The sequence below is a fragment of the Mchenga conophoros genome, linkage group LG7 (genome assembly GCF_057382185.1).
Source record: "Mchenga conophoros isolate Kocher_MC1m ecotype Shallow Benthic linkage group LG7, M_conophoros_male_GT1.1, whole genome shotgun sequence".
In the NCBI taxonomy this organism is placed as follows: Eukaryota; Metazoa; Chordata; class Actinopteri; order Cichliformes; family Cichlidae; genus Mchenga; species Mchenga conophoros.
The window spans coordinates 65,972,481-65,997,534 of record NC_140532.1 but is presented as its reverse complement, the minus strand read 5'-3'; the positions used below and the strand labels follow the sequence as shown (position 1 = coordinate 65,997,534).

At 43.3% G+C, this 25,054-nt stretch overlaps 2 protein-coding genes across 2 annotated transcripts; one reads left to right on the top strand and one right to left on the bottom strand.

Moving 5' to 3' along the window:
- Positions 1–1,101: 1,101 nt before the first annotated feature.
- On the bottom strand, positions 1,102–20,487 carry gan (gigaxonin). Its single transcript, XM_085280871.1, has 13 exons — positions 20,351–20,487; positions 19,450–19,673; positions 19,212–19,326; positions 18,769–19,119; positions 18,469–18,537; positions 15,332–15,483; positions 11,076–11,197; positions 10,860–10,972; positions 9,757–9,906; positions 8,163–8,299; positions 6,620–6,754; positions 5,490–5,599; positions 1,102–5,401 (listed from the first exon to the last, which is right to left on the bottom strand). The coding sequence occupies exons 2-13, from the start codon at positions 19,632–19,634 to the stop codon at positions 5,229–5,231; spliced, it is 1,812 nt and encodes a 603-aa protein (XP_085136997.1). The 5' UTR covers positions 19,635–19,673; positions 20,351–20,487; the 3' UTR covers positions 1,102–5,228.
- An 820-nt stretch (positions 20,488–21,307) lies between these two features.
- On the top strand, positions 21,308–24,335 carry acd (ACD shelterin complex subunit and telomerase recruitment factor). Its single transcript, XM_085280866.1, has one exon. The coding sequence runs from the start codon at positions 21,615–21,617 to the stop codon at positions 23,286–23,288; it is 1,674 nt and encodes a 557-aa protein (XP_085136992.1). The 5' UTR covers positions 21,308–21,614; the 3' UTR covers positions 23,289–24,335.
- Positions 24,336–25,054: the final 719 nt, after the last annotated feature.

Here is a 25,054-nt window from a genome sequence, read left to right as displayed (position 1 = left end):
GCAGGTACCAATAGTTGAGATTCAGTGGCCTGAAGATAAATAACAATGTAAAGTTGGGGAGTTTACTATAAAATGCAGTTGCGTGTAGGTTTTGCTGAAGCACATTAAACAGAGGCTCTGAGCTCATACATGTCATTTCCTGCATATTTTTGTGCATCAACTTCTACCTTCATTAGCATCCAGGTGTAAGTTGTGGAGGCAGCAGTCTAAGCAGAGATACCAAACCTGCCTCTCCTCAGCCACTTCCTCCAGCTCTTCTTGGGGGACACCAGGCCATCCCCAAGAGGCACGAGCCCCCCAGTGTGTCCTGGTCTACCCAGGGGTCTCCTCCCAGGTGGACATGCCTGAAACAGCTCACCTTGTAGGTGCCCGTGAAGGCATCGCGGTCAGATGTAGCGGGCCTACTTTGAGCTCATTTCCAACACTTTTACCCACGATCTTCTTCGGTCATTAATCACAGCTCGTGGCCATCGGTCAAGCAGTAAATCAACAGCTTCGCTTTCATGCTCAGCTCTTGGTGCAGCATCCACATTATGAGACCTTCCGCTCTTTGGCTGCGATTCTGAGCGAAGCTGCCGACAGAGAGCTTCCCCGAGTAGCAACTGAACAGAATGCTGGTAAGCAAAGCAGCGAGGCTCTGCAGATTCTCTGTGCTGCTTTCAAATAATATTTCCCAGCATTTCTCAGCTGAATCAGCACATTTACAGGCATGATTCACCCTCCCGTCCTCCTTGGTGCTTGTTTGTACTGAGAACTCTCACGAACGGAATGCGGACAACTTTGTGCAAATTCGAGCACGTCGCACACGTCTGTGTTTTAGAAATGAACTTTAGTGCATCGCGTACATCTCGAGTAAGAAAACTTGGTCAGGCACAGATCGGATGCAGAACAGGAAAAAACACCAGCCTTATAATACCAATGCAAATACTCCGAATGTCCTATTGAGCAATGCAGTCAACCTAAGCAATAAAAGGTGTTATTAAGGAGCTTTCAGCATCTCTTTGCACGATACAAAATGAGCAGCAGGAAAGTGACTAAGCATGTCGCTCTCTCTGGAGGCTGAAATGAAATAGAGAAGCAAATGAGACAAAAACATACAGCTTGACCACCAACAGTTTTAATTCCTCTGACGTAAATGAACGACACTCATGGGAAACATCTTACAAAACTTCCTCATGCACCAGTTACAAAAGTACAAAGTGAAACAAGACTCCCTCTTTCTTTCACAACACAGCTTTGGTTATCTTCAGGTTAGACGGCCATTATTTTCCCTTATGTTTTCCAGCACATCACAACAAAGACAGTCATGAGGTGCGAACACACGAGAGCAAGTGCTGTTTCGTACACGGAGCAGCTTGGAAACCATATGACTTACTTTAAATGTTAAGACACCCTGGAATGTTACAGCTGGGCTGTCATATCAGAGCTTTCTGTCCAATTATGGCCTTTTTATGAATTTCAGATAGTGTGAAAAAACAAAACAAATGTGTCAGATGATGAAAATCAGACGGTTTAAAAACCTCTGTCAGCTCCGTCTTTCCTCACGTCTATACAGGCAGAAACGCGGCCACAACAGACCCATTTACGTCCGGGTCGAAATAAACCCGCGTTCTTTCTTTAACACCACTGATGTCAACAATCCGTTTACAGCACAAAACACAAACCGTTTCATTGTAGTTGTTGCTTCATATTCGTCTGTGTGCCTCACAGCCTGTTGCACCAGCTGTGTTTAGGTTTGCACATTTCCTGCCATTTCTTTTAGCGATTTTGCAATTAGTCATGGTAACGAGAAAGCACACCCTCTATCACTTCTTAAGTTTTAAATATCAGGAGATAAAAGTCATTTGCTCCTTATCGGGTCCTAAAATTTGATGAATCCAACTCTGATAAACTACAATACACGACGTTGTGACAATGAGTCGTTGTTTCTTTCACCGAAAATAAACCCTGAGGCAGAAGCAGCGTGTGAAACACTAGATGCACCCTCACTGCTTCCATGGGAAATAAGCGGTTGAGCAGCCTGGTACTGAGAGTCAGATGCACTCGATTAACTGATCATCTGCAAGTGTGCAAACTTTGGCAGTTTGCTGGTCTGTTAACACAATACCAAGGAGGAAAGACATCAGCAGTGACCTGGGTTGTGAGGTCAGACTCTGCCTGTGCTGGTTTCCTCTTATTTGTGTGTTTATATGTGCAAAAGCCACAACCAATAGAGCGTTCGCTCTCACAGCGTCATACAAAGGATCGTCCTGAGAATCAGGACAGAGCGGAGAAAAAAGGCATTATTCCCGTTTAATCTGGAATAATCTACAGAAAGAGCTGACATTGTCAGAAATGTAGCTCTTAATGATCTGCTGTTGCTCACTTGTCTGTGTGGAATATTGTATTTGTTTTTTACTTCTTATGTGTCGTAGTTGTTGTAACCTTTGTGCAGGTCTCTCTTGGAAATTTTCATTCTCACTTTTCACAATTTGAAGTCCAAAAATTCTACATATAAAGATTTGGTCTTGTTTTACAGCCACAGAAAGCAGATTCAATCAAAGTCCAGACCTCAACCGGACGGAGGTGTTGCGGTGGGACATAAAGGTGGTTCTAGAAGCTGCTGAATCACGGCGTCTTTAGGATTTCACACACTGCTTCTGCTTTTTGGCTTAGATTTAGTTAAATAATGTCACGATGTAATGTGCCCTGTGTGGTTGTTCATCTGTGGCTGTTTAAATCCTTTTAATGTGATTTTTATGACGTCCTCACACGTAAACCCTTTGAATTGACAGAAGGTGCATTATTTATTATTTTGTAGCAAATTATTTCGATATTTAATCCGTTATTGTTGAGCCAATAACTATTTTTAGCCAACTGTTACATATAGTTGATCATTATCGAAATGTAATATTTAGGCCCTTGGAATCACTGTCATATTGAAACAATCAACTCTTGTGTTTGACAATTTATTATTAGAAAAACGTGTAGAGGTGTTAACGAAGGCGACTAGAGCGTTCCCCCCAGACTCTGAAGACTTTTGTAACATGGAGAGCAAATAAATGGTAACTGAACGTCTAGATATGGGCACCGCAACCTCCATCGAGAGGTCCGGCTTCAATTCATGGAACATGACCGCTCCAGGTGAGGGGAGCCTTGCAGACAGCTAGCAGGTAGGTCGGTCTGTGTGGGGGCCAGAGAAGTCGCGCCTGTATAGAAAACAGACACTGTCTTTGTGTAGGAGGCTGTAAACGTATTTATTTCTGCTGTGCATGGGGACAGTTTAACCTGCGAGTCTGGATACTGACAGGAACTGATCCGAGGAACCACAGATCTTAATGTCTGTGTAGGTTCTCAGTCATCCAGGTCACGGTAGTCTGAGGAGCTTGGACTTCTTTAAGTTTCCTGAAGATGTTTCACCTCCAAGAAGCTTCTTCAGTCTTCCAAGCTCCTCAGACCACAGCTCGTAATACTGATGGACTGGCTTCATTTTCCAGCCCTGGAGGTTGCTGCTTGGTAATAATAGAGAGCAAAAAAACAAACAAAAATAAAAATGAGATGACATTTTGCATATATTTTGGAATAAATAACAATAAAAAAAACAGGAGTGTTTTTGTTAGGTGAGCTACAAATGCTTGTGTAGCAAACCAACCAGTAACAGTGCAGCAAATAAAGGCGACCAGCTGCAACATATCAGTTTATACCAAATTACCGCTTGAACTGATGCTGTTGCTATATTTATGGTGTTGAAGTATTAAATATTTATGTTATGATAAATAATAAGCTTACAAAATAAAACAGACGTGATTCCAACTGCAGTCTAATGCAAGTTTTTGCACAAGTCTTTAAAACCTGACATTCTCGCGTCGCTTCAAATTGAAAGAGTTGTGTTTTGGCCCGGGGCGATCGGCCCTAACGCACACTGCGCTGCATGAACGGGGCATTTTGTAAGCGCAGCCGCTGAGTGCAGGACAGACACCAGCAGCTGTAACTCGCACAGAACAAACGGGGTCAAGAGATGCCAAAACTGTCCTGACTGTAAAGCCAGGTCAGAGGTCAGCAAAGCTGCAGCACATCCAGTAAATCACCAGTGTAACGTGCTCTGTTTTAGAATGGACCGGCCCGGACCAGCTCAGATAAAAAGTGATAATCCATTAAAGAGTTTGTGCTCCAAGAGGCAAACGCTGAAATCAGCACGTGGGAACGTTTCTGTGAATATACGGAAATCAGGTGCCGTCGCCAAAAGCAAGTCACCCGTGTTCGTGCATAGTTTGGAGAATTCCACGTGGCTTTTCTACACCGTCTGAGCTGCACGCCATAGTTTTTAAAGGACACAACTGCACTGCGAGGGCCTCCAGTAACGTCGACAGTTTCCTGGAGTTTAAGAGACATTTGTGAAATCTTTGGTTGTGGATTCAGAACTGTGCTCCTACAGCTTCCTGTACAAAATCATTTTACTTCCTTCTTCTAAACTGTCAAACTGTGCTGGTCACAGTTTTTGCTGTGACCAGCACATGCCAAACAGAACATTATCCATCCACACACACGTAAAACAAACCAGCGTGTGAGGCTTAATATGCATGTGACTGAGTCAGCTGGCAAGTGTCTAATGCATTTACCAAAAAGGCAGCTGATTCCTGCTGCAACTTTTCACTTTGCTTTCATGTGTGACTCATCCTTCCCTCGTATCTCTACCACAAGGTGACGTGTGCAAAGTTATCATGAACTGGAACGTCATAACGGTGATAATAATGGGATATTTGCAGCCTTGAAATGATCTAGAGTGATCCTTTAATAAAGCGGCACCACAGCGGGCCTCGCTGCCTCTGCAAAAACTGTGCCGCGTGATTTCTAGTGTAATAAAGGGGTAGTGACTGGTGTATAATGAATCCCTCGCCAAGTAACCGAGAACCAGAAAGCATTCAAAGTGAGCAATGTCCTTTAAAAGAAAGTTGTAAAAAAAGGATCCCACACTTCAAAGAAAATAGATTTAGATAAGAAAAATGTCATAAAACCCATAAAGCTAAAAATGTGTTCAGATTAAAGTCCATCCCATTTGGTCAACAATAAATATACATCAAAAGGGTCGTGAGTATAAACCAATGACTGGAGTCGAGATCTTCAAAGCGTAGCGACTACAGCGCTTTAGTGTTTGTATATAAACTCAGACCTACAGCAGATAGAGCGTACCAGTGTGCAAAAGTGGAGACACATGGAGCCGGGACAGAGCTGCCGGCTGCCGTCTCGGCTCAGATTCTGATCCGGAACATGCCCTGACTCAGCTGAAGGCGGAACAGTCGACAATTGGCGATGCGCAAGTTGGCACAGGCCGTTTTGGAAAGGTCGCTGGGTAACATCTGCTTGGTGCGATGCCACGTCCCGGTGGTGCGCCGGAACTCCCGGATGTAGTCAAAGTTTGTGCCTGCAACCAAAGGAAGCGAGAGGGTAACAGGATCAAACACTGAACATCCTGAAAGCCCAGCAGAGCTGTATTTAATGTTTTCACCGACCTGTGTCCAGGTCCCCCACCACGTAGATACTGGCTCCAATGGGCACGGCGCCGTAGACGAAGGAGGAGCTGGTCTGGATGCACAGGTTCTGGTCATCCAGGAACATCCACCTGCAGCAGAACATGTTTCTTTTCTTTTAATAATGCAATCGTAAGATTAGCCACACGTGCAAACTGTAAGGTCAGCTCTGCTCATCTGTGCAACGATGTGCTGCAAGTTTAAAAAGTGAGGTTCAAATGGAGCGCTATCGTCCAAATACACACAAAATAAAAGCTTCAACAAGACTTTCAGCTGTCACTGGAGAAAGCATGATGCCAAAAATAAAAGAAATCAATTTAGACTTGAGGAAAATAATTGTTGATGCTCACAAAGCAGGAAATGGATATATAAAGTTATCACAGCGTTTCCTGGACAGGAATAGACTGCAAGAAAAACAGAAGAGACGCCTTCAAACCAGAACGAAGTGCGCTGAAGACAACCTGGAGAACGATTAAGCACGATTATGAGATGAACCTAGAGCCAAAGGGAGAGGCCAAAGAAAAAAAAGAACACTGTCCCCATAGTGAAACACGGTAGTAGTCATGGGAGTATTATGCTGTGGGGATGCTTCAGTGGAAGTGGGGATTTCATCAAGGTGGACTCATGACGGAAGGAAAGACGTGAAGATTTTGAAAGAAAACTGGGTCTGGGTCATTCTGACTCAACAAGGGAACGTTATTGACTCACACAAAGACCCGATCAGAAATCTGTGGGGTCAACAGAACTAGGGCTGGGCCATATCATACCGTTCACGGTAACACCGCTATAATGTTGGGCAACGATTAGAAAATGAAATATGGCGACAGAATATGGGTGAAACGCGCAAGTGCCTTTGTTTTCATACGCACATGGCGGAGAATGAGAAGGGCGAAAGCGGATCGTTGAATGAAACCATGAACCAGAATTCTGTGAAATCTTTTCAGTTCTGTGTGCAAATTAAATAATGGAAGCATTCAAAATAAAACTGTTAACAATTCCTTGCCCTGTTTAACAGCACTTGGGAAAGCGCTGAAATATGACAGCACTTTATTGCGCCAGCACAGTTTACGTCACTGTGGCTGCGTCTGTGGTTTTAACGTTTAACGACTCACCTCCTCATCTCGTCATGGTAGAACTCAGACTTGCAGGTCGTCATTTGTCTTTGCTCGGGGTTGTCGTTCTCTTGGCTTCTGACTCCACCGAACACGTAAAGCTCCTGACCGATGCCGCACGCCACCGAGCCAAACCTGAGCAGCACAGACATTTTGAGGGTTGACAGTAAAGCGGGCTCCTCGCTATGCAATGAGTTTAACAATTCATTTAAAGATAATAAGTAACGAGTAAATTAGGGTCATACGGGAGAGATCTCTTCCCTTAAATGGGAGTTTTTCCTTCCCACTCTCGCCAAGTGCCGGCTCAGAGCGTCATCTTATTGCTGGTCTTTACTTTACAAACGTAAAGCGCTGATATTTCACTATATAAATAAAACTGAATTGATCTGAATTGAATAATTAACGCTATAAAAAGGATGCATGTGACCACGTACACCCCGTGAAGCCTCGAGGACCTCTGTTCAAGAATACAGAAACACTGCTTCTCTCCACAACTCGAGGATTTATGGTCGTCTGTTTTTAACTACAGAACTTATTCAGTGGTTAACTTTACTGACGTTCTGAGGAAGGTGGGAGACCAATGTGGTTTCAGCGCAGTGACACTGGGTTCGTGCCATCGCTGCCTTTTGGAGCATTTTTAATGAGACAAATAACCTGGCTTGCCTCGAGCAGCTTGCTATCATTAAGTGACAGCTTATTACTCGACCCTCACTCAACTTTGGGATGAATAAATATTTATGTCATTTTGTCTTACATAGAATCATTTCTGGAACCAAAGGGTGGCAGGTAAAAGTTTGAGGATCCAAAATCCGTAAACTCATGGGTCACATTGCAGAGGCCTGGTCCAGCTCTTGAAATACATTTATTTAATTTATTGCTTTGCCTTTTAGCATTTTTTAGTTGAATTTCAGTACAATGCCACGGCTGTGAGAGGGTTGGATCCTCAGCAGATTCTGAACATACTGTGGGCAAAAGCGCAGTTGCAGCAGCGGTGCTTAAAAAGTACAGAAAAACCAATAAGGAAATTCTGCAGACGCCCACAGAGAAGAAAAAAACCCCTCATAACAGCGCATAATGAAACCAAAACCTGTGGATGGATGAAATCCACATGAGTAGCACAGACGGGTCTAGCATGCTTGGTGTGGATTCAGCAATACGAAAGAGAAGGTGTGACACAACTAACGCACAATAAAAACCACAGTGTTGAATGTTCTGACTCAACAGCTACACTTGCTGAGCAAGTCAGTGAAGCTGTGATGTTAGATAAAGTTAGTCAAACTGAAAATAAAACTTCCAGATTGGGAAGAATGACAGTGACTTATAGAGCTATGTTTCATTTCCTGTTGTGCAACATAAACTAGTCCAAATTAAAGCAACAACACTGAAGTTAAATGTTAAGTGTTGCACAGCAAGTGTGCATGCAGTGAGAGAACCCCCCCCCCCCCAAAAACAAGCTGACTGCAAAGAAAACAAAAACGTCAGGACTGTGAGAAAACACCGACTTTAACGTTTTAAGATCACAGACAGCAGAGGCTGTGCTTACCTTCTCTCTTTCAGAGGACACAGCCCCGTCCACTGCTGGGTTTTGGGGTCAAAGCATTCAACAGAGTCAAACAGCTTCCCGTAGGAGCCCCCACCGATGGCGTAGACCTTCTTATTCATGGAGGCGTAGCAGCCGACCTGAAGGAGAAGACGGAGACGATCGTACAAATCAGACGAGGTCAAAGCGTCGTCCAGCCGTCGAGCTAACCAAATATTTCTGTCACTGATTTTATGTTGTTGTTGTTTTTAACATTTCAGAACAATGAGAGCTGTTCTGCTGAAGTTACTGCTGAAGACGGGGTCATAACAGACCACCAACATCCAGTCATTAATCTAAGGAGAATCGAAGGAGATCTTTGTGTTGAACCCATGTATGGATACAGCTGCCAAACCAAATCCCAAACACACACTTTAAAAATATAAATAAATTTGTCCAGAATCGCTGCGTGACATAACTGCAGGTCATCTTTTATATACAGTTTATAGACAAATCCTGTTACTCAGAGTTTTACATTCAGTCATCAAAGTGACATCCATCAGTTTGAGTTGAATTCCAGCTTGAGCAATAAATCGTTGGCGTACACAAGTGACGACAACCGTAGTTCCAAGCGCTCCGGGTGGTACAGCATTCCCAACTGGAATACGGGTCAAATTCCAGCCTATTCCAAAAATAGCTAAACACCGAGTCCAATACACATAGATAGGGGCATTGTACTGGGAATTCTAGTGCTGACGTTACTGGAAACATTCACAACCCATCCAAGCTAAATGTGAGACTGTCATCATCTGTTCTCTTTTTCTGGTCCTTCCTTCAAATTTAACAAGAAGCTGACCTCATGCAGCTCTCTGATTGGTGGTTTCAGATGACAAATTGCTGACGTTGTCACCCATCATTAACACTCAGCAGCCAGTTAGCTTCCGGTTCTGCAGAACAGATGAGCTCAGACGGAAAAGCTGTAGAAATGCTAAAAAACTAACTACTGATAACCCAGACCCACACCCAACTCACTAAAAGCATCGATTCGATCTGTCGCACCACTTCAGCAAACCCACATTTAGACATTTTTTCCACCAAGTGGTCTACAATTATTTCATGGTGTTATTTTGATCGTTTTAATGGCGGGATGACACGCAGCAAAAATCCACAGTAGAACCTGAGCCTGGCAGTTACATGGGCAGCACCTTAGACCCTTATTTGTTTCTGTATTTACTTTATTCCTTTGCTTGCACAACATTTAGTATTTGTCCTGCTTCTATTTATGCAATTTCTGCACTTTTAACATTTTCTTTTTGGGCATTTCTGTCATGTTAATTTTATGTTTAATTAATTGTTCAACACTTACGTCAACATTTATTTATTTTAATGTCTGTTTTTATTTTATTTGATACCATTTAGATATTTTATATATCTAAAGGCATTTTTCAGGGTTATAGTTAGGTTGTGGTTAGGTTTAGGCATTTGTTTTATATGGTTAGGGTAAGGGGCTAGGGAAAGCATTATGTCAATTAGATGATATGAATACCCGAGGTAGAGGTGTGTGTGTGTGCGTGCGTGCGTGCGTGCGTGCGTGCGTGCGCATAGGTGAGGGGGTTACCTTGCGGATCATGGTCATACTGGTCTGCATTTTCCAGGTATTGAAGTAGGGGTCGAACACCTCGACGGTGATCAGCCCCAGCTCTTCACTCTCTCCACCAAGAACATAGATCAGACCATCCAGCTCCACCACACCGAAGTTCTGACGAGCCTGAGAACGTCAGCGGATGTTAATATAATCAACCACCACCGCCAACAACATCCCCCAAGCTCAGCTGTGCGCTCAGCCACAAACAAACACCCTCCTGGGGTCTCTGGGTGTTCCCACGTCTGAGTTCCAAGTTCAGATGTTTCATAAGTGCAAAGCACAACTGGGCACAGCTGGGCGATCTGTGGCCCGGTTTGTTTGCAAAGGGGGACTTGAGCTTAAATCAGATACGCTATTAGAGCATACCAAAGCCACGAAGAGTACCGCTGGTGACGTCAGTTTTTCACACAGCTGTTTGTCTGTGTCAACACAAACGCAGCAGTGGGATCAGACCCCATGACTGGCTTGAAGTGTATTATTTATTATATTGTTTTCAGACTGTGTGCAGTGCTCCTGTGCCAAATTCATCTCGGTGCAGCAGCTTTAATAAGCTGATGATCTGCTGGTGGAGCTGTCGGGGCCCTTCCCCTAACTTCACCTTCCAGCATGTTTCCGCCAGCTACTTCATATCAGGAACTTACTAATGACAGCAAACTTTTATTAGTGAATGACATCACTTTTCTGGAGAACGATCGTGCGCTTTGTGTATCATCTGCCTTTAACCCTTCAGCTGTCAGGGAATTTTTGCAGCACTGCTGACACCTGATGGCCATGAAGTCAAATATAAAACAATATGGCAGCAACATATCTGCTCTACGTCTGGTATATACTGAATATTTATGTAGCCAAGCAGCACGAATGATGGTTTTCATACCTGTTTAGTGTCTATCTGACAGAAAAGCACTGAGCAGAAGGAGAGAGTGTATCATATGACATTTGCAAAACACTGCATTCTGCTGTTTTTAATACAGCATCCCTATTTTGCACTTTTTCTGCACACTCACACAGGAGTTTACTTCTGCCGTTTATCTGTTTATGGGTTTCCATGAGTAACTGTTTCAGAAACGTGATCCTACCTGTAGCATTGGGGGAATCGGGCTCCAGGTGTTGGAGTCGGGGTCATATTTCTCTCCACTGGCCAGGACTGCGTTGTGTTCATCTGTTCCACCCACCACGAACAGAAACCCCCCTGACCAACAGAGACAGCCTTGCTAATGACACACCTGCTAATGTCTTTTACTGAACACAAAGCGTTTTATTACAGACATGTAGGTGCGGTGGACTGCACTGACCGGCAGCAACCAACCCATGGCCGAGGCGGGCGACGCTCATTGGCTCCAACTCTATCCAAGCCTGCCTGTTGGCGTCATACAGAGGACACATGCAGCGCGACGCAGCTGTCGGCTTCCTGGTTCTGCACAGAGTGAACGCATCAGATCAGACAAAAGGTTTTCCCCTCACTCTGTTCAGACAGGATGTGAGTCGGCCTTCCCGGTACTTTTACTGAAGACCAAGTGCACACAGGAGACCGAGAACAGGCTGCCTGTTCAGACCTGTTCAGACTGCATATTTTTAAATGGTAAATGAACTGATACTTGTAGAGCGCTTTTCTACTCTACTGGAGTACTCAAAGCGCTCTATACAACATGCCACATTCACCCAATCACACCCATTCTCACAAGCACTCTCTCTATACTTAGTGCTTTCTAAGTACAGTCACACACAGTCATACCCCGATGGATGCATTGGAGAGCAACTTGGCAACTTTAGTATCTTGCAGACTGGAGGAGCCAGGGATCGAACCACCAACCTTCCGATCAGTAGATGACCTGCTCTACCTCCTGAGCTACAGTCAAAGTATGATTTCTCTGCAAACAATTGATTGTGTTGCATAAGTTCAATTCAATTCAATTCAATTCAATTTTATTTATATAGCGCCAAATCACAACAAAAGTCGCCTCAAGGCGCTTCATAGATACAGAGAAAAACCCAACAATCATATGACCCCCTATGAGCAAGCACTTTGGCGACAGTGGGAAGGAAAAACTCCCTTTTAACAGGAAGAAACCTCCGGCAGAACCAGGCTCAGGGAGGGGCGGGGCCATCTGCTGCGACCGGTTGGGGTGAGAGAAGGAAGACAGGATAAAGACATGCTGTGGAAGAGAGACAGAGATTAGTAACAGATATGATTCAATGCAGAGAGGTCTATTAATACATAGTGAGTGAGAAAGGTGACTGGAAAGGAAAAACTCAATGCATCATGGGAATCCCCCGGCAGTCTACGTCTATTGCAGCATAACTAAGGGAGGATTCAGGGTCACCTGGTCCAGCCCTAACTATATGCTTTAGCAAAAAGGAAAGTTTGAAGCCTAATCTTAAAAGTAGGCCAACAAAGTGAAAACTACAAAACAATATAGCTTTTAAATGGGTGCTTAGGACAAAGCCTTTAGAAATCAACTAACGAGAACACACTAGATCTTCTTGTTTGAAGCCAGAAAGATCTGTTGCAGAGTAATTGTAGCTCCAGTACTAGAAAAAAAGAATTGCCTGAAAATCATTTCCTTCTCCCTGTACAAGTTACAGTAATCTGTATTTACTTTCATTAAATCTCTGACAGTTTTCAGGAAACCAGACAAAAAGTAAGTATTTATATCTACTTATATAAATACAAGTAGATATAAATCTCCCTAAACCTCACGCTGGATTTGGGAAGGTTTTACATCAGATCCCCTTCCGGACACAACCCCAAAGGGCCGTGTGTCAGATGCAGATGGAATCGAACCATCAACCATTTGAATGTGCTAACCAGTACACCAGGGGTGCCCAATCCTGGTCCTCGAGAGCTACCGTCCTGCAGCTTTTAGATGCATCCTTGTTCCCACACACCTGAATCAAATGAATGGCTTGTTATCAGGCCCTTGCCAAACATGATGGCATGCTGAAGAGATCAAACCATTTGATTCAGCTGTGTTGGAGTAGGGATGCATCTAGGGCTGCTCAATTAATCGAATTTTAATCACGATTACGATCTGGGCTTTCAACGATCATTAAAAATGACTGAGCCGATTATTAGCCCCTCCCTCATGCTTTACTCTCACGCTGCTCCATGTGGCAAATCAAGCGCACTGCTCTGCATTTCGAACACGCGTCACAACAATTAAGAGGACCCGAGGGAAGCTCGGAAAGCTAAGCAGAAGTTATTTGGAGAGGAGTGGACTGCCGTTGGTTGAAAAGAGAGGTAAAAAAAAAAAAAAAACTTAAGTGGTGTGGAAACATTATGGCTTCGCGGAGTCAGACGTGGATCAAGTAGACACAGTGTGTAAACTTTGCTATGGTGTCGTAGCTGCACCACAGAGCAACACTGCAAAGTTCACATTTTTCATTTATTTCTTATATTGCAAACATTTGCACTGTTATCAGTATTTGCACACTATTTTATATTATTTTTTAAAGTCATTATTCAATACATTGTTATTGTTAAACCTTTAAAGCCGGTCAGAGCAGCATGCTCGTTTTGTGTAACTATTTTTAAATCCCTGTAGAACCTGAACGCTAAGCTAGCACAATAAATTTTTCTCCATATGAAACCAGAGGAGTTGTACTTACATCTTATGCCATCAGCTTGTCCTCGGTCACGGTTTCCTTCCACATATAGCTTTGCAAAAATTGCATAAAAAGAGCTTGCAGGAACAAAAACATAATATTCCAGAAACACGCTTTGCCGATCCGATCAGCTGTTCTTAACACTTCCCACATTGAAAAAGACGTCAACGTGAACTATCGCAAGTGACGTCATTTTTGCGGAAAATGTAGTTTTTTACTTGTAGGCCTTAGAACTCGAATTGCACTGCTGGAAATAGTTTATTTTGATGCACATGCACATTCTTTGCAAATTTGCATCATAGGATTGTTTTTTTGTTTTTCCTGCAGTATATAAAAATTGCTGTATCTCCAAAAATAAAACTATGAAGACACTCAAAATAAATTTCCTGTTGTTGTAAACTATTTTTTGCAACTTTTTTGTATTTAAAGTTTTGAGGGATAAACCTCTTAAATTTCTCCAAGTAGAAATATATGTAAAAACAAAAACGATTTTCAATTTTTTTGTAGTTTATTGCACTTTTTTGCAATTAATGTAGTTACTATGGACTTAATGCATACACATTTTTAAAATATGGGCTATAACAGTTGTATTGATGTATAGCAACTTGAAATGCTCCCACAAATGGCACTACAGCATGTAAAAAAAAAATAATATAAGCTCTGGCGGACGAAATAAATATCGTCAAATAATCGTGATCTCAATTTCAGTGAAAATAATCGTGATTATCATTTTTGCCATAATCGAGCAGCCCTAGATGCATCTAAAAGCTGCAGGACGGTAGCTCTCGAGGACCGGGATTGGGCACCCCTGCAGTACACTATAGAGCCACACACAAAATATTAAGGAGGGGTTAACCCTGCAAAGCCTGAACCATGAAATAACTGCCAGAAAAGTCTTTTTGAAGCTGGAGTGTTTATTTCACCTTCAACGCCATCGCACTCATCACACCCCAGACACAACCTGTTCCAACTCCTTCCCTCTAGTAGGCGCTGCAGAGCGCTGCATGCAAAATCAAGCAGACATCTGTACAGTTTTTATTCCCACATTCACTCTGATCAACGCTCACGCAGAGTCTGTACTCATACAGCCATCATATCAATCACTGCAGTAACACTGATGTCGTACAGATCAGGGTTTTTTAGGAAAAAAGAAAAAAAGTCACAATAAAATTGTCTTATCAGATTTATTAGCTTCCTTAAGTATCTGAGCTTTTACGTAATTAAACAAAAACACTGCATCAACCCACCGCACCTCCACCATGACCTGAACTAATCTCAGCTGAGATGGTTTGGTTACAGGACAGAGTGAAGCACACTGTGAGATTTCAGAGGCATTCAAAGTTCAAAGGTGATAACTGAATCTCAAAGTCTACGCTATCTGCTTTGTTTCCATGCTGCGTCAGTCATGATAGCATCTGAAGGACACAGCACACAAACAAGCTTCTGCTGCAGCGCTCAGCTCAGTTTTACTGCTTCAATCTTTTTTTCCCTCCGTCAGCTGTTTTTTATTTCCTTCCAACAAGTGCTGATATACCTCCCACCCCCACCTTTCCTTTCTTCGCTCAGTAGACGCAGGTTGTAGCTGTGAAATGGTCATCCATTCATTCTGACTGTGTCGGAATTTTGTCCCAGGCTATCTTTGTTGAACACTGTGACACATGGAACCAACATTTCATAGTCACAGGCAAAAATACCGTCATGGTTATTTCACGTGAGTCATTCTTCCAGAATGGCACAAAATTACACAATTTACACTCGAGTTAAGGCCGGTTAGTTAAGGTTACTTCAGTTTTGATGTCATCAGCCGACACTGAAGAATACAGTACAATAAATAAAGCATATAAATGGTAATGTATTTGCAGCCAAAATAAATGTATGAAATAAACTTCTGTTTCTTTGCATGAAGCCCAAACAGAACAAAACAAAGTTGGCGAGTGCGACTTACTTGCGATCCTCACCTCCAGCGATGACGATACACTCAGAATACCCTCTGGGTTTGAAGGCAGCGAGCATAGCCTCCCCCTGCAGCTGACCCTGCGTCAGCACCGGCTGACAGTACTCTCTGATCACCTCCCTCATCAGAGGCTCCCCCATGGCCTGATGGGATACAACGGTAGCACACAGCGAGGTTAGCTCAAAACTTATATTGCATTTGTATGTTTACAGCAGACTGAGTAAGCCACAGCTTTCCCACATAAAGGTGGTAATCAGCAGTTCCTCCCGCACTGGGATGTCACTAAAAGCTTTTCAGGAGAGTTTTCATGGTGAATGACTGCGTGTGAGGATCACTGGCTCACACACAGCTAAACTGTCCATGTCTGCAGGTGGAGGAGATGTACCAGGTGAGGCTGAAGGAGACAAAGTGTGTGTGTTTTAGCCACTACACACACAGCACTCATCAGTATACTCCGTTATCAATGCTCAGTGTTGTTAGATGTTGAAAACAGGAGCCACTTTGTTCTGAAATTCTCTGCTGCCATTTGATGTTTTCTCAGATTTAAAACCATGGTTCATTTGTCAGTTAGCCTTGCTAACACGGGGAGAAAGAGACTCATTGTATTCACACTTAATGTTGAAGAAAGGCAGCCTCAGCCTGCATTTCAGCTGTTACAGCCTTTAACCTGAGCTGTGACGCTGTCATTATAGCCAAACGATAAGCTGGGATCAGAATCCTAGCTCATAAAATCGAATATACTTCCTGATTCTTGTTAAAGTTTTCATGACATACATTTACATTGACACTAGGGCTGGGCCATATTATACCGTTCACGGTAATACCGGTATAATGTTAGGCAACGATAGGAAAATGAAATATCGCGATAGAATGGGAGTAAAACGCGCATGCGCAGTGCCTTTGTTTTCATACGCACATGGCCGATTGTTGAGTGAAACAGATGAACCAGAATTGGTTTGTAAAAATGGTGCAACTTCAGTGATGTGGAACTGGTTTGGTGTTTGTCCGTCAGATACACGACAAAGCACATTTTTTTGCAGAACATGCAAGCGGCCGTCGTTATCCGGTTGTTCAGTCTGACGTCACTAGCCGTGTCTGGGTCTAAACTCAGCTGCAGGTCCATATATCAAACGATCACTGTGGCATTACTGAGAGTTGAAAAACTGTCTAAAGTCTTTCATCTTTAATAAAATGATCAGCGTTCTGCTCTACCAGGTGTAACAATTGAGTTTAACATCCAGTCATCCATGAAAACGGAATTTATGACATTTAACGGAGTTAGAAGTTAGCAGGAAGTTAGCTCGCTAGCTTCTATCTAAATACAATATAGCATGTCCTGACTGCGGGGTTTTGGAAACAAATTAAAACATACAGCTCTGTTATTACTTCCAGCATAAATGAAGACAGAAAACTAAACAGCAGTAACGTTTGTAGGGTTACTGAAGTTGGGCTAGCTGGTATATAATGATGTGCTGCGTGACCGCTAGCGACACAGCTACGTTAGCATAATATAAACAAGCTAACTTTTTTTTCCACTCGATAAAAGTTACCGTGAGTGTTCTCGGTGGTCAGGAACAAATGTAATCGCATGGCAGGATGCTGTAAAAGGACCAAACTTCAGCCAGGAGAACAACTGAGATAATCCATCCACAATACGAGGTTAGTCATTCATATACTGCTGCATGGGCTGGGCTGTAGTTACATCCTAAGGTTTTAAAAACTGAGCTTAAATAAATGATTAGCGGTAATAAAAGCCGAGGGAGGTCAACAGTGATCACTGACTGTTTTAGGAGCTTTTTGAGATCAAATAGAAGAAAATACATAACATTAAACATGTTAACAACACAAAAGCCATATTAAACGCAGACTACTTTAGACCCGGAAGTAGGATTCGTCGCGTCATCACTGAACAACCGGATTGTCGGACTAAGATGCTCTTAAATCTGGGAGTAATCTGGGTCCTAAACTCCGTATGCTTCAGGTCAAACGAACACTGCAGCATCACTGAGAGTTAAAAACTGTCTAAATTCTTTCATCTTTAATAAAACGATCAGCATTGCTGCTTTACCAGGTGTAACTATGAAGTTTAACTTCCAGGCATCCATGAAAACAAAAGTTATTACATTTAACGGAGTTAGAAGTTAGCAGGAAGCTAGCGGAAGTTAGCTCGCTAGTTTCGCTAGCATGTTCTGACTGAGAGACTGAGAGATTTCTGAAAAAAATCAAACGTACAGCTCTGCTATCACTTCCAACATAAATGAAGACAGGAAACTAAACAGCAGTGACGTTTGTAGGGTTACTGAAGTTGGGCTAGCTGGTATTTAATGATGTGCTACGTGATCGCTAGCAACACAGCTATGTTAGCATAACATAAACAGTGAAGCTGGAGGACGAACACTAACACTTTTCCACTTATAAAAGTTAACGTGAAGGTTCTTCATGGTTAGAGACAAATGCAATCGCATGGCAGGATACTGTAAACGGACCAAACTTCAGTCAGGAGAACAACTGAGATAATCCATCCACAATACGAGGTTAGTCATTAATATACTGCAACAACATGGGAATAGAGCAGCTGCCAGAGAATTCAATATTAATGAATCAATGTTACAAAAGTGGAGGAAGCAAGAAGAATGAGTTTAATAAAGTTTGATTTATCTGACTGCTTTGTTTTGCTTAATGTGCCTTATAATCCCGTGCAGTTTAATGTTGCAAAGCACCTCTTTTTAACTTCAGTGGATATTATACATGGTTATGCTCAGGATATGTCAGCACATTTCTACTGGAAATGCCTTTTGGTTAAACTTTCAGCAAGGAATTTGCATTTGCACTGTTACATTTTTATAAAGCTTTAATGTACATAAAAACCAGCTTCTTGTTTAAGTGAAAATAAATGGAAGGTTGTGTTTTTGCGCTAGTAATGTTGTGGAGTTGTATTTTGTCTCGCATCAATTATATCGTCAGTTATATCGTTATCGCAAATTTTCAAATATATATCGTGATAAATATTTTTGGCCATATCGCCCTGCTCTAATTGACACAACAGTTTTCAGTGTAACATTCACATCCAAACACGGTCTCCCTGTGCCTGCCAGTAGCAGCTGGTAAGAAGTATTTAGACTGTTTACCTGCTCTCTCAGGTAGCTGAGATCCAAACCCTGCAGCCACACGGCAGACATCACTTCCTTCATGTGTACCTGCAAATTCATATGGGATAACAGTTTTTTTTTTTATTCAGTTTGAGCCAGCCCTTCAGTTTTATATGCATAAAAAAGAAAAGTGTTTATAGTTAGGTAGTTTAGAATTTAATAAGAAAAACCACTCATCAGTATTTTGTTGATATGAAACTAAAGCTGGACAATGAGACTCGCCTCTGAATGCTGCAGGTATCTCTGCAAAAAAAGAGAACATTTTCCAGTGCTACCCACCCTGCGATCATCCGGGTCGTGTGCGAACCACCGCACCACGGCCTCCAGCACATGCTTCTCGTTGCCCACATTCAGCTTCTCCATGGACAGCACCTCGCAGAGCCGGTCCGGTGGCAGCTCCCTGAACTCCTCAGTCAGCGCCACGTCACGGAAGTGCGTTTGCAGGAACTCTGTGGCGACGTAGTGCACGTGGTAGAGGCAATAGTGCAGAGAGAAGAGGCGGATACCGATGCAGTTCTCTGCAGTGATGCAGCTCTCCAAGAACTTGCAGCACATTGACTTGAGGTCGGTCATGAGGAGAAGGTCGGATGCCTGCACCATGTCCTGGATGGTCTCTTCTCTCAAGGTGATCTGTGTGTGAGGTACATATGAACAGTCAATGAAAGCCACACGCTATTAGGATATCAGCAGGTCACTCTGCTTTTTAAAGCATCCCCACTCACTTCACCGCTGAAGATATAGTCCAGGATTTGTTTCATGATGGCCATAGAGACCCCCTGCAGCTCGATTCTGTAAGTAGACCCATCTTCCTTTGGAGGGTTGTAGTTCAGCTTGGTCCTAACAGGAAGTAAAGCAAGAATCATCTGAGTTATAGCACTGCCACTAAATAAAACTGGACACGCCCTTGTTGTCCCTAGCTGGTGTTTACAAACAGTTCGATATGTGCTGTGACTGACTGACCTGATGTAGGGGCTGGCAGCAGCCAGGATATTTTTCTGGACAGGAAGCTCCTCTCCGTCCACCACCAGCAGCGCATCGTGGAAACTTTGCTCCTGCCAAAAGGTGCGAAGGACTCTCAGGAGTCTCTGGGAATGTTGTGGATCCGAAACCTTCGAACCGGGCTCATTGGAGGCAGTGTCGGGCATGTCTAGGCTTGCGACAGCCCGAGGACGCACAGCACACTCCTGCCAACATAGTGTCAAACTGAGCTTCTTCAAACAGTACCACCTAATGTTGTCGAACATACGATGACAGTAATGCACAGTTTACGGCACTAAGTAAAAGAAAAGTGGTCCATTCTTAAAATCGAGTTTCAAAAGTCTCAACATAAACTCTTCATTGCGAAACTTTTTTTTTTTTTTTAATAAAGGACTTCTCTGGAGTGGCTAGTCCTCTGCCAGTACAGCGAGTGTAAACGGGCCGCGTTAGCAAAACCCAAACGTAGCAAACATATCATGCTTTCAGTGAATCAATTTAATGCCGAATATTACGGAAACACCCGAGGACCCATGGGACCCAATGATTTACATTTATATATGTTAGCGATCTTGACTGTATCGAGTCTAAACTTGAACTGATATTCCTAAATGAGGTTTGGCCAGTAAATGCTAGCATAGCACCAAAACAACCGACATGTCGATAAAGATTTCCTCGATAAAGATTTCCCGTGATAAAGGAAGGACAACGCCGCCATTAACCTTTTTTTTAAGTAACATCGTTACATGATTTTAGCAAAATGTTTTTGTAAATGAAAACTGTGGAGCTATGTTTACATGGGGTTCCGACATGGACTGTTTACAGTGCATGCAAAACCTGAGGTGTCATCCTTTCCTTTTACTGATTACAAATTTAAGTATCTCACCTTAAGACTGAAAAATGCACCTTTCTCTTCTGGGCACAGGGCGTACCTACACTACATGAATTACTCATCCACCCTCTCTGATCACTCAGGACGAAAATTTTGGAAGTAGACGTCAAGGCATGTGTTGTGCTACATTCAAATCTTGGGAAAATGTGGTAAATATGACATCCATCTCGAATATATGTGACGATAATGGAGAACGTACAACGGAGAACATATCTATTTATATTTCAAGCCACTATGTTTTGAAAGCTTTCATAATAAAGAAGAAACCACCTCGGTTGCTTTAAACAGATAAAAAAAAAGTTAACACAGCCGCTTGCAATGTATTTTGGCGACACCACCTGAACGGAGCATCAGGGCGGAACGCGTGCAGTTTAAAATGTGTGCAGCAACAGAACAGCTGTGAATCAAACAACCGATATAAATATGTACATTTGGTTTCTAAAGACAAAAAACATGTTACATTTCATTATGTATTTTATTTTAGTTTTCGCAATGTCTTTTATTTTTTCTGACTTTCGTAATGGACGCTGATTGGTCGGTTTAGAATTTATGACCACACCCATTCCCTTATTGTCACGTGTTTCCACACAATAACTACGAGTTTGAAGCACAAAAAACTTCAGTTTGTGTAAAACGGCCGGCTAGTTTTAATGCTCGAAGGCGACCCGAAACCAGGAGGGTAATGCTGGAAATTCTTTGCAGCTATTGGATTCATGCCTGAAAGCATAATGGCGGATGTCGTAAAACGTGGCTCATGGTCGAAAAAAAAAAAAAAAACTATCCCCGACAGAATGATGTCAGTCAAAGTTTCTATACATATTATTAAAGGCATAAACTCGCTATTTTACCCGAGTATTTGGCTTCGACGGTTTAATATAATTTAATATAACTAATATGACTAATGATTAATATATATAATTCATCTTCTTGTTATCGTTCGAAATAAAAATAAAACGATTAACTTTTGCGCTTTTATGTTGAAGGAGCTGCTGTTCTCTGTCGGTAACTTGACTGTCGCCGCCATGACTGCAGACACGCGCAGAGCGGAAGTGCACAGAGGTTACAACGCTGATCAAATATTTAAGCTAAGCGAGTGTCCAGCTAACGTGGCTAAAATATAAATGGCGACATTGCGAGAGACGAGTGTGTGGACTTCACCGAGTCCCTGCTAAAGTTGTCACTACAGTGAGGATGTGGTGGGAGTGTTCTTCTGACTGAGTCTCGTAACTGTTCTGCGGTACGGTTTAAAACTCCGGACATGCCTCGGCTTCCGCGGAACAGACTGTCTCCATGGATAGAGCGGCTCATCTTGAGCTACGGCAGCCAGGAAGAGCAGCAGGAGGAGGTGGGCAGCAGGTTGAAGGCTCATGTCATCGGTGTGGGTCAGATGTCCCAGTCCCAGGCGGGGAACACCGAGGGCCCCACCGGGTTGCTCTTCCTGTCTGATGGGGTACTCCAGATCCCAGCCGTCCTCACGGCGTCAGCCTGGGAGCATCTGCAGGAGCAGGAGGACCGTGAGTGCTTCAGCAGCCTACTCAACAGCACGGTTTGCATCCAGGACTACCGGCTGCAGTTCCACATGGCCTCAGAACAGACTAAATGCAGGTTCTTCCTATCAGTCGGAGAACTAGCTACAACCGCAGCAGGTCCAGTTAAAGACAACACTCCCTGCTGCACCACCCTGTCCTCTGTCAGGATGAAGATCTGTAAAACGTGGAGAGCTCTGCTGGGTCAGGAGGACTCTCAGAAGAGCCAGTGTGAATTTGACCTATCCCAGCTGCTGGGAGAGTGGCAGCACGACTGTCTGCAGGCTGTGCTGGAGGACGTCAGGGAGAAGCTGACAAGGGGACGCGCCGCGAGCCTGCAGCCCTCCACCTCCACCTGTCACTCCACGCAGACCTGCTCTAGCACACGCTGGGATGTGGACAGGATCAGATATAAGGGAGAGAAGTGTTTCAGTGTCCCTGTGAAATATCTCCTTATCCCAGAAGAAGACTCTCAGCAGGTCCAGACTCTAAAAAATGCTGAAAGCAGCACAGAGAGGATGGAGGAGGAGAATATACTGCAAGTCTGCAACCCTCCAGAGACCACGCAGCCCTCTGTTGATGATACACACTGGCAGATAGTTCAACCAGCAGCTGTACAAGGAGTTTGTGCATCCAGTGACAGCTCATCTCTTCCAATGGAGGACAGCCTGCTCCACGAGGATGTGATCACAGGTGGGACTGACGAGCCTTTGTCCAACCCGTGGAACATATTTTCTCCTCCTTGTATCTCCTCATCTTCTTCGGATGCATCTCCAGAAGCTACACCAAGCATCTCGCCGCACCCCGCCTCTGCTGCAGAATCCAAGCCTGATCCCGCCACCAGCACGCAGCTTCCTGCCCACCTGGTGGAGTCCAGCTACTTCCCACCCTACCAGAAACAGCTGACTGCCCTCCCCACCACTGCCACTTCCTCTTGTTCAGCTTCAGGCTCCATGATTGCTCCAGAAATGGAAAATCATCGCACCTGGACAGCACAGCAGAGCCTCCCACCTGTGGACCGAGAAAGGGAGGAGACAACTTTGACAAGACACGGAAAAGTTAAGAGAAAGCAAAGCGAGTCCACACCAGAAGCCCTCGACACCTCCACCTTGGCGGAGGACAAGGAGGCGGAGCTGAGCAGCAGTCCTCCATCGTGGCTCTTTGACACTTCGGTAGGAGGCTCCAGTGCCGAAGACGGCAGCAGTCCTAAACGGGCTTCAGGGAGTGTCCCGAGAAAAATTCCAAAGGTTCATCGCGACGGCAGGCCGTTCTCTTACTCGTACCGCGTGTGTGGACAGAATCTGCAGGACTTCAGTCGCTTCAGAATGACTGAATCTCTGCTGCACTGGGCTGTGAAGTATCTCGTGACTCCAAAGCAGACAGACAATCCTGCAAACGTAGCGTGAGCGGGCCTAGTTTACCTCTCGTCTGTCTTTAGTTCTGTTCTGGTATTGCTTCAGTTTGTCGGTTATGATGGTGTCCTCAGGCCGCTCTGATGGCCATTTCTGTTTGGGATGGTTTGGTTTATCAAACGAAGGTCCACATCAGCTGATGAGGGAATTTACAGCTGTTATTTATTTAGCTTTTATGAAGATTTCCTCATTTTCCAAGAACAAAATAAAAACAAAGTGCTGGCGTTTCAGTCAGAGCTTCCTAATTTAATGAGAAACTGATCTGATTTTGGTTTATTGAGCATATAAGACATCACCTTGGCTTGTAGGAAGTTAAAACTTAATTTGATTTATTTTTTTCCTGATATTTTGTATAAAAATTTGCAAACAGAAGAGGTTTGCATTTCACAAAAGCACATGACAGCAATGCCAAAGACACCGCACCGAAAATGTTTTGCACACACGGTCGATGTTTGTTTAACAATTTTTGGTGAGCTCTACACAAATAACAATGTTAAATCATCAATAAATACAATTACTGACCGAAATAAAGCCAAACGGCAGTTTTCTTTACACCTGAGCAGGAACGCCGTGCTTACACCGATGCACAAACTCGTCACACACTGTGAAACCATGCTTGTGTTTCATGCTGTGTTAAAAATGAATATTTTCTCAGCCTCTAGATGCTAAAATGTCCAAATAAAACACGTTTGGAGTCTCGTTTCAATCATTTGCTGTTAAATGTTCTGTAAGTGCAGAGGTTGTGGCTTTGCTCTCTTTTGTGATTTCAGACCTTTCCTGTCTGTGATTAATGGAAATGTCACACGCTGCAATATTCAGCTGACATTAGTTTGATGTCAGAAGTCATCAGCAGCTGTTTGATTATCCATGAAAGCAAAAATGTAAAATATTTGATTGTTCCACATTTTGATAAATGAATATTTGTGACAGTTGAGTAAAAATCTGCGTTTTAAACTCTCTCTCCCCCCCCCCCCCCCCCAGTTTTCTGTTTTTCAGACAAAATTGATAAAAGAAAAATAAAACTTGGCAGATGAATGAAAAGGATGTTTGTAGTTTTCTCCATAGAACCGCCTCATGTCTCAGAGCATCGTTGGAGCTGTGCTTTTGTGTTTTTTCATTGTTCAGTGTGGAGATGATTGGAGCAGTATTAACAGTAGAAGCTCAGTTAGCAGCTTTATTATCTCACCTGCAGTAGAATTCTTGGACCCAAACCTCAGTCAAAGTCATCATATTTGTAGAAAACAAAAAACTAGTAAAGCTGCATTAGTAGATATTTTTCTTTCTTTTAAACTTGGCAGCTTTTCAGTATCGATCCAGGCTCTCATGCAGCCATATTTCATGTTCTTCATCAGTATGAAGGCTCATAATCCTGAAAATCAGACTCCGTGTTTATTTCTGATCAAATATTCTGATTTCCTGGTTAAAGGTAAAAGAGTTGTTCTTTATTTGTCCAGGAGGTGTCGCTGAAGACCGTGCTTGTTAAAGTCGAGCTGATGCAGCGGTTCAGTAATGCGCACGTCAAAGCAAAAAATGTGAAGTGAACTAATCAAAACCTCACAAAGTGATGCTGGTAGGCAGAGGAGGGAGTTCACATTTCTCTCAGTCGAGACTAAACCTGAGTTTTTGCAGAGCTGTGCCTCCTATACGTGAGTATTTACTGTCACTAAAAGAAAAGGCAAAGAAGAAAACAATGTTGCCATTGTATGGAAGTTTTAGGAACTGAACAGTTTATGATAATAAGGAAATGAGAACAACCAATA